Here is a 9,797-nt window from a genome sequence, read left to right as displayed (position 1 = left end):
TTTTTAATTTTTATTTGTTTTTCCCCTGAGTGAAGAGATGTTTGAAAGGAATAAGACTGCTCCAGCTGGTGCCTGTAAGGTACTCCAGGTACATCGGAGCCTGCTCATATTTACCAATAGCTGTCTTCTCCAACCATTGCACTTGAGCCTTCAACTGTCTAAAAGGCGACCAAGCAGTAACAATTCAAGTAATACTTTGCCGTGAAAAGTTACGTAGGTGTTGTCAAAATAGTGCTTTTTCCCCCCCCGCCTCTTTTTCTCTCTCAGCATCTGCTCAGGATCAGGCTTTCTGTATATTTGAATTTGCTCCTCTAGTGCCCATACCCACGCTCCCAATTCCTGATCCTGCGGCAGGTCGCTGCCTAGCGTGATGTTTTCTCTGCATCGTTTTTTCCACAAGATTTTCTTCATCTCTTTGTCATGGAAGGTCTGCTGCTGGGTTCATTATGATGATCAGGTGGTGCCAGTCTTAGACCCTGGTGCATTTTAGTTGGAGTAAAACGCCCTGGTGGATTTGCATTGTATTTTGCAAGCCCCGACTTTGTTTTTTGGCCAGATGCTGTATCTGAGTGTCTTCAGTTTTGCACATCTTCCTGCTGAGCTGTCCTGCTCCGCAAGGTGCCGAAGAGAGGGCCAGGCTGGGCGCATGGCTGGCCATAGCAGAGAGGTAGCTTGCAGACATCCGCGTAACCAGCTGATGTTTAACTTCTCTGCTGAGCCGTTCACCACCTGTGAACCACACAAGCAGCTGGAGCACCAGCAATAAGGGATGTAAAGCCTTCGATTCTTGGAGCCTGCAGAGGTGAGAAGAGTATAAGCTTCGGATCTGCACCCCCGAGGTGGCTCCTCAGGCCCTCCTGTTCTGTGTGGGGACTCCTCCAGAAGAGCTGTTCCTCTCTGCAGCCCCGAAACACCGCTGTCCTCTTTGGGAGAAGCGAAGAATTCAGGAGGAACAGCGGGACACTCTCTTAAGTGTGGCAGCGGGCAGCTGCTGCCAGCGAGACAGCCATGGTGTGGGACCCCGCCGGAGGGTGAACTTCCAGCCCGCATGCAGCCAGTCCCCAAACCTTCCCTCCTTCGCATGGAAGCTGACTGTAATCCCTCGGTCCTGCGCGCGCGTTAGCTAGGCTCCGTGGCTCTGTGTAGCTCGAGCTCTCCGTGTACTGCCTGGCCCTCGCCCTTCTCCCCAGTGTTCATGTTTGCTACCAGTTAGACGATCTTTGGAAAAGGATACCTAGAGAAAAATTTACAGTTGCAAATGAACTTTTGATTCATATATAAAGATTATTTTTATACTTTTTTTGCAAGGAAAGAAAATTGCCTGTAATATTTGTACAGTGTTCTCTGACGTGAATAAACAAAAAACTTTCCAGAGTTTCCTGCCCTGACCTGTGCCTCCCCTCTGCTGAGCCTGGAGGGATGGGATCCCTCCGAAAAGCGGGGTGCTGGCCGTCCCCCTCGGGGCCGGGCCCTTTCGCGGCGGGAGGCCCCGTCTTTGCTGCGGAGGTGGGTCCTGCCGAACCCGCGTCAGCTCAGGTGAGGGGGCCGGGCCTGCTCGGGGCTGGGTCTGACACCGCCATCCAGACCGGTGGCGGCAGGGCCTCGGGGCCGGTGGCAGGGGCCCTCCGGGCGGCGGCGGCAGCAGCAGCAGCGACCCGGAACTGCGGCGCGGCGGGGCGGGGAGCCAGGCCGAGCGGTGACGGTGCTGCCACGGGAGCCATGCCACCGCCCAAGGACGTGGTGAAGATCGCCATCCAGATGGTGGGAGCAATCCCACAGCTCATCGAGCTCCAGCAGGTACCGCCCAGCACTCCCCAAACCCCCCCTGGACCCCCCCAGCCCAGCTGATGGACGCCCTCTCGCTTGCAGACCAAGCCCCTCGCCTCGGTGCTCAAGGACGTCTGCGACGCGTGAGTACCGCACCCGCCGCCCAGCACCGGGTCGTGACAGCCCACGTCCGGGCTGTTACCGGCCCAGCGGTGACCGGCACTAGCCATACAGCGCTGTGACCGGCTGCCCGTTGCTGCAGGTGGAGCCTGCCCAACGCCGAGCGCTACGCCCTGCAGTATGTGGATGGGCGGCAGACCTACATCACTGAGTCGGTGAGACAGCCCCCGGTGTCTCCCCGCCCCACCGGCACGGTGCTCGCCAGCTCACCGGTTCCTTTCTCCTTACAGAACCGTGGGGAGATTAAGAACGGGAGCATTTTACAGCTGACCACCTCCCCGGTACATCCCTCTGTCCCCCATCTCCTTCTCCGCTGTGCGGTCTGGTGGGATGTCCCCCTGCGATGGGGCGATGCAGTGCTCCAAGCCCTCTGCCACTGCCTCGCTCGGCGACTTCTGGCTCGTGACAGCTCCTCTCGATGCCTCAGACCCCGCAGATCTGTCTCAACCTTCATTCTCCCTCAGCAGAACTTGGGGGAGTTTGAAGAGAAACTAAATCATCTTGCGATGCTTTGGGCCCACTCGTGAAGCGTTCTTAGCATTGCACCAGTTTGACCTCCTTCCTCAGCTCCTCCTGGTCTCTGCTCTGGTGGCTCTGTCTCTCAGTCTAGCTCCTCACCGGGGCTGCTCTACCCTGAGCCTCCTTGTGCCTAAGCTCTTCCAGCCTCTACCTCCAAGCTTCTCACTGTCTTTCGGTGAGCCTCTTTGGCTTGATTCTCTCCTTCCTGGTAGGACCAAGAAGCAGAGAGGTTGTACAGTGGGATCCAGAGCAACAACTCGGATTTGAAGACTGACTCGCTGAAGAAGCTTGCAAGCCTCTCCCAGGATGTTACGTTTGCTCAAGAGTTCATCAACAGGAATGGCTTGAAACAAATCTTCCATATTGTGGAAGAAGGGAATGAGTAAGTATCAGGAAGGGACTTCCCTTGCGGTTCTGGACTTTTCTTCTCCCTTGCTAATGCTGCATGAGCTCCAAGCTGGGTGCTGGGGTGGACTCCATTGGTGTTCCTGGCTCGTTGATCCCTATGCTGCAGCACGAAGGGCAGCACTGGTGGCTGGGCACTCGGCTCTGCAGGCTCCTTACCTGCAGGTGCATGCCTGTGACCCCACACGCTGGCAGCCGGGGGAAGGGTCCCCTGGTCTGTGGCCCTGACGCCTCGTGGATGTGCCCAGACTTGAACCTCCTGTTCCTTCGCTGGCTGGGTCATCCGCAGCCCCATGGGTTTTGCTGCCAGGAAACCTCCTCTGATGATCCTACCCTTTGCTGCTGCTCATTCCTGCCACCCCAAACAATCCCTCTGCCCTGAGGTTTTAGCTGTGAGAGATCTGCAGGCAGCTCAGGGAAATCCTTGCTGCCAAATACTAGTGAATTTGACTCGTTCAGGACGTACTGTGCGTCTCCTCTGAGCTCCTACCTCACAGAGGATGTGGAGCCTAAAACCAGGCAGTGCAGTGTGTGTTTCTTGGAAGTAGGGGGAGGGATTTGGGGTGGCTTGGCTTTCCCGAGGGCTTGTCTTTGTGATCTTTGTACCATGGTAATGTGGCTTTCCAGAAACTGTTGAACTTCCCCTGCCTTTACTTCCTGGGATGACTAAGCAGGAGTTTGATTTCTTACTCAACAGTCTTTCCTTTCTCCTCCTGCTCACTGCTTCTCTAGCCATTTCTAACATACCCACCACCATGCAACCAACTCCTGTCTTATGGTGGTGATGGGGAGTGTCTGGACCCATCCTCTCTGTGTTGCTCATCTGTCCCTCCAGCACAGGGCACATACTAGCTCACACCTTGAAGGCCTTCATGGAGCTGATGGAGCATGATTTTGTTTCCTGGGAGACTCTTAGCGCAGCCTTCATCAAGAAGGTAAGCGTCTTCAGCAGGCTCCACAGTCTGTGCCCTTGGGATTCCTTGTTGCCCTCGTCACTCAGGCTCAGCCTGCCGTCGACGGTTGGTTTTGTGTCTCATAGATAGTGAGTTACGTCAATATGAACGCGGTGGACACATCTGTCCAGCAGCTCTCTTTGTCTATCTTGGAGAACATGGTACCTACCAGTCGCCTCCTCTTTGAGCTGGTCAAAAAAGAAGTGACGCTGGATCGTCTTCTCACCCACCTGCAGGTGTAAGTGAAGAGGCCAGAGCACCATTTGCTCTGGTGGGGATGAGGTGATGGAAGGGATTTCTCTGGGTCTTGCCAATTTATCCCTGGCACAACGTTGTATTGTCCCTTTCTAAACAACTTGTGGGTGGGCAGCCTGTCCTGTCCCATCCCTGCTGCTGGGGTATTGATGGGCTGTCCTGGAAACCATCTTGTTTCCAGGTCAGATTCCTTCATGGGTTCATTCATGGCCTGTTTCTTTCGGATTTCTTCGTTGGCACTTCCTTCCCTTTCCCCAGTGTACTTGGGAGCAGTAGTATGGTCCTTGCAACTTGGGGGTGGCAGTGCTTGTTGAATCCCTCATCTTTGGCAGGCTCTTTGTTCCCTCATCTTCCTCATACCTCTGCATCTCTTCAGTTTGGAGGTTTTTCTTTCTAGAAAATGGAGAGGCTCGTGCCCAGGCCTCTTGCCAGAGTCTGCTGCTCACCCCAGGTTTTCCTGCAGCTCCAAAATGCTGCACCCATGAGTGTGTGCAGAGCAAGATCTGATCCATCCATGGGTGCTCTGCGGTCACAGCTGTGGGGACCATCTCGCCTCTGGTCCCACTGTCAGCAGCTGCTCACTCATGGCTCTGGCCTCTCTGGGTCCCCCAGCTCCGTGCAGTGGGGTCCAGCAGTGAAGCGAGGAGAGGGCCCTTCCTTGGGGAGGGCAAGACCATCCTCAGAGCTGGCGACTCTCCCCATCCTCATCCTCCTTCTGCAGGACAAACCCCCAGCTGCAGCTGAAGGCGATGGCCCTGCTCATTGCGTTGCTGCTGGCTGCGACTGATGCTGAGCGGCGGGTAAGGGGCTGCTCTGTAGGCAGGACGGAGTGATGGCAGGGCGGTGGGCACTGCAGATCCGAGCACCACAGTGCCCCTGTCACAGAGGTGCTCTGCCAAGCAGCCTCTGCTGTCTCGCACCCCTTGGAGTAGTTTTGGGGGCGGGGGGGGGCACGGTGCAAGATCTCAAAGGGCGGGAGAAGTATCACGGCTGGTGGTGGCACAGTGACCGTGATGGCTCAGATCCAGCATCTGGCACATCAGGGCCATCATGGCTGGGCCCTCATCATGGGGTCTTGGACAGCTGGGTCCTCCGCTGTAGCATTTGTGTTCTTTGGGATGGTGGGGCTCCGAGAGGTGCCTGGAGACATTTCAAGTCAGCGACCTCACTCTTCCTCTTCTCCTTGACTGACACAACCTGGCCTGGTTGGGCCGGATCTGTTTGAGCCCCACTGGGGTGGGCTAGTCCTGGCTGCCAGGGCAGTGGAAGCTGAGGGCAGGTCTCCAGCTCACCAGCATCACTCCTGAGACTGCTGGTTCCTTTCTGTCCCCACCCTGCCCGTGGTCCAAAGCCAGGCGTAGCGGGGAATGGGTCTGCGGAGGGAACACCGTCTTTTTTGGGAAACGGTGGTGTGCGGAGCCGGGGAATGTCTCACAGCCTCTCTCCTTCCTAGGATATGATGGACTACCTGAGAGAGAAGAACATCAGGCAGTTTATCCACAAGGTGAGGAGCTGGGTCTGTCAAGGATCTGTTCTGTCCTGTCTCCTTGGCCCCTGTCTGTCTCCTCAGCCCCTGCCTCTGGTGATCGTTCCTGGCTGGGTAGCCTGGGTGCTCTGCACCCCTTCCTTGATATCTCCTGTGGTTTCTGCTCTGCTGGCACCCACATGCCTGGGGTTGCACCCCCGGCTGCCTGCCGTTCAGCACAGCCAGTTCTCACCCAACCCCAAGGGGAGCTGCCCACTTCCCAATGCCCCTTCAGGCGGCAGGAGCTGCCGGGCTTTGGCTGTTGGGCCCTGGGCTTGGAGGAACTGGGAAGCAGCACCCTGGGGGAACCTTCTCACTCGCGGTCTCCTGTAGAACATCATCCACAGCTCTGAGCCGCTGGGGGACGAGATGGCCCATTACCTGTACGTGCTGCAGTCCGTCAGCCTCAACCTGTGCGAGCGTCGCATGAGGACCTCCATGGATCCCTACTCACAGGTCCTCAAGCAGTCTGGTCCTGGTCTCTTCTTCTGTAGAAGTAGAAGCGGGTGAAACTTCACCTTCGGGTGAAGCCAGCACATTTGGTTTCATTGTCAGTTGTCCTGGGAGCACCTTCTTGCATGGGGCTCACCAGCATCCCCTCCTCTCCGCTCTCCCTCCAGGAACAGCGGGAGCTCCTCCAGTCGCTGCGCCAAACCGCCTTTGAGTCGGAGAGCGAGGCGCCTGCCAGCAACTTCAGCACCGAGCGCCGGCGATCCCTGTGTGCCAAGGAGTTCCGCAAGCTGGGCTTCGTGGTGCGTCCCCACCCCGCGTCCCCTCGCCAGCCCCACGCTGGCTCTGCTACCCGGCCTCGGCCCCACCTTCTGATGGCTCCTCTAAGCCTGGTGTCCCTGTCGATGCTGACGGGCCAGCAGGCAGTACCTCCCTTCTGCTCTCTCGGTACTCCTAAACAGCAAGTGCGGGGCTGCCAAGACTCAAAGGCAAACCCTGTGGCTGTATTGGGAGGACACTGCTGCTCGGAGAAGCAAGCAGCAGCTGCTAAATCGCATCCTTCTTTGTCCTCCTAGAACAACAGCAACCCAGCAGAAGACCTCCGCCGTGCCCCACCGGGACTCCTTGCCCTCGACAACATGGTGTATTTTTCCAGACATACCCCCAATGCCTACAGCAGGGTGCGTGCTCTCTCCTGGAGAACTCCGTGGTGGAGAGGTGCTGGTGGATCTCCCCCACCTTTTCCTTTCCTCGTGACCCATCCTTGGCCAAACACAGGCAAGGATGTCCCTTTCAGGCAGGTGTCCTACCATTGCCCTGTTTCAGACAGAGCCAAGTCCTTCCTGTGGGTAGAAGCAGCCATATGAGGGCCGGTGGCACTGAAGGGTCCCCGTAATTTTTAGTATTTTCCCCACAGCTTGGTTTCCAGACCTTGTTCACGTCTGAGCGAACCGGGGCGATTTGGGCAAAACCAGCCAGTGGCTGCAGAGCGTTAGCCATGCTCCGACCTGCTGTGCCCGTGATCAGCTCCCGCGCTGTGGCAGGGGAAAGAGGAGGCTGGCTTTTGGGGAGAGTGAATGACTCCCGTTAGGGACGGCTCAACTTAGGGGAACAGCTCACCCTCCGAGTCCGTTCCCCGTGTAATGTGAGGCAACGACCCTCTCCTCCAGTTTGTCCTCGAGAACAGCAGCCGGGAAGACAAACATGAATGCCCCTTCGCTCGAAGCAGCATCCAGCTCACCCTGATCCTCTGCGAGATCCTGCACGTTGGAGAGCCGTGTATGTGTGTGCCCCAGCTTGTCCTTCTCCCTGCCCTGCTGCCTGCCAGGGTAGGGGGCTGCGTGCTCGGGGCCACCGGGCTCTGGCGTGGCCAACAGCAGGGGAAGGGGAGAAGGTAGGGCTGGGAAATATCCAGGTTCTCCTGGATGCTGAAATGCCCTGGGAAAACTGGGGAGTCTGGCATCATCTGTCCTTCTCACCACAGGCTCGGAGACAGCTCAGGCCTTTTACCCTATGTTCTTCGGGCAGGATCATTTCTTTGAAGAGCTCTTCTGCATCTGCATCCAGCTGGTGAATAAGACCTGGAAGGAGATGCGCGCTACCCAGGAGGACTTTGATAAGGTGCGAGGGGACGCTGGGTCCCCAGATGGGAGCTGGGGCCAAATTCCGGGGCTCTGGGGAGCGGTCACCAGACTGGGGGTGATGTCCCACAGGTGCTGCAGGTGGTGCGGGAGCAGATCACCAGGACCTTGTCCCTCAAGCCCACCTCCCTAGAGCTATTCAAGACCAGAGTGAACGCGCTGAACTACAGCGAGATCCTTAAACTGCGGCAGACGGAGCGGCTGCACCAGGAGGAGACGCTGGCTGTGCCTGTGCTGTGAGTGGGCTGCGAGCAGGGAGCTGGAGCTGCGATGGGGGGCTGTGGAGGGGGACGCCGTGGGGCTGGGGGAGGTCAGCGAGGACCTGCTGAAGCGGCCGTGCTGCTCTTCTGCTGGCTCTCGCCCCAGGGAGTTGCGCGAGAGGCTGAAGCCAGAGCTCCTGGAGCTGATCCGACAGCAGCGCCTGCTGCGCCTCTGCGAGGGCACCCTCTTCCGCAAGATCAGCAGCCGCCGCAGGCAGGGTGAGTGCCAGCTCCTGGGAACGGGGCAGAGGCTTGTCCCGACGTCCCCCATCAACACAGAAGTGGCAATTAATCTGCGGGGAGCAGCGTGCCCGGCTCCCTGGATGGGTGACATGAGCTAACCCACGGGATGCAACCAAGTGGGGTGTGCGGATGCGAGGGGGCAGCTCCATCCACCCGGGGAAGGGGACCTCAGCAGCGGGAGGCTGAGCATTTCCCAATGGCCTTTCTGCTGCAGACAAGCTCTGGTACTGCCGCCTGTCACCCAACCACAAGGTGCTGCATTACGGGGACGTGGAGGAAGGAGTGCACTCTCCCCCCATCGAAAGCCTGCCAGAGAAAAGTAGGTGATGGAGAGAAAGAAAGGGTGGGAACGAGGGAGGGGAGTCTTCTGCTCACCCCAGCTGTGATGTGCTGGGGATGCCTTAAGGTGGGAATTGCCCTTCTGCCTGGGTGCCGTGCGGCTGGCCCAGTGCCTGCTGGTACGGTGGGACTGGGAGCTGTGGGAGTTCAGGCTGGGGTGGGCTGGCTCTCCAGCGGGCGCTGCGGAGCGGCTTGAGCACCCTGCTGCCCCAAGTTGTGGATGGCTGCGAGCCCCAATGCTTGGGCTCTGCTGGGGTCTGAGCCCCGGGGACCCGGGGGAGAGGAGAGCGGGTGCTCACAGCTCCTCCGCGTGCCCCAGTTCCTGTGGCGGACATGAAAATGCTGCTTGTGGGGAAGGAGTGTCCACACACGAAGGAGAAGAGCTCTGGGAAGCAGAACAAGGTCAGCACCTCCTACCTCGCATTGCGCAGCTGTTGTGATGGTTTTTGGTGGTGGGTGGACGGTGGCAGGTTTTTGACGTGGCTTGAGACTGTAGACCTCTTGGGTCTTCTGGGGCACAGAGGAGGAGGCTGGGAGGCAGGTGGGAAGAGTCCAGCTGAGAAGCTGGCTACCTGCTGTGCTGACCCCGCAGGATGTCCTAGAGCTGGCCTTCTCCATCGTGTACGACGTGGAGGATTACTGCCTCAACTTCATTGCCCCTACCCGGTACCAGGTGAGCTCCAAGGGCCCGCTGGGGTGGCATGCTGCGGCCAGATGTCCTTGCCCAGGGGACAGCAGACAGGGGAGGGAGTCATGTGTGGGGTGGGGGCCTCTCTGGCTGCCCAGGGCTGGTGCTAGTGCTGCCTGTGCTTCCCCAGTTCTGCCTCTGGACGGACGGGTTGAATGTGCTCCTGGGCAAGGAGATGATGAGCGAGCGAACACAGACAGACCTCGATGTCCTGCTGTCCATGGAGCTCAAGCTGCGGCTCCTGGACCTGGAGAACATCAGCATCCCCGACATCCCCCCTCCCATCCCAAAGCCTCCCAGCAACTTAAACTTCTGCTATGACTTCAGCCACGCAGAGCAGTGAGTTCCTCCCTGTTCCCTGTCCCCCTTTTGCCCCCCAAAATCAAAACCCTTCCTCCAAGCTCTGTCCCTCATCTCCGGCCCGAAGGGATGAGCCCACGCACTGGCTGGGGGCTTGGGGACCTTGCCCATCCCAGGGTGAACTGCCCTCTCTTCCCTGCCTGTGTCCTGCCCTCCTGTGAGAGCACGAGGCTGAGCCACAGCATACCAGGCTCCTGTTCGAAGGGGGGTGAC

At 58.4% G+C, this 9,797-nt stretch overlaps 1 protein-coding gene across 1 annotated transcript; it reads left to right on the top strand.

The window, feature by feature from the left end:
• Positions 1 to 1,719: 1,719 nt before the first annotated feature.
• On the top strand, positions 1,720 to 9,567 carry ELMO3 (engulfment and cell motility 3; the record flags this gene model as incomplete). Its single annotated transcript, XM_082005698.1, has 20 exons — positions 1,720 to 1,797; positions 1,870 to 1,910; positions 2,030 to 2,102; positions 2,178 to 2,228; positions 2,679 to 2,848; positions 3,707 to 3,806; positions 3,911 to 4,062; positions 4,801 to 4,879; positions 5,533 to 5,583; positions 5,938 to 6,060; positions 6,225 to 6,356; positions 6,630 to 6,734; positions 7,224 to 7,332; positions 7,538 to 7,674; positions 7,767 to 7,930; positions 8,061 to 8,173; positions 8,412 to 8,516; positions 8,856 to 8,938; positions 9,129 to 9,209; positions 9,355 to 9,567. The coding sequence occupies 20 exons, from the start codon at positions 1,720 to 1,722 to the stop codon at positions 9,565 to 9,567; spliced, it is 2,160 nt and encodes a 719-aa protein (XP_081861824.1).
• Between the last annotated feature and the right edge of the window lie 230 nt (positions 9,568 to 9,797).

Source organism: Phaethon aethereus, assembly GCF_964289735.1.
Source record: "Phaethon aethereus genome assembly, chromosome: 13".
NCBI lineage: Eukaryota > Metazoa > Chordata > Aves > Phaethontiformes > Phaethontidae > Phaethon > Phaethon aethereus.
Note: the sequence above shows the minus strand (reverse complement) of the source record. Positions and strands in the feature narration are given on the sequence as shown.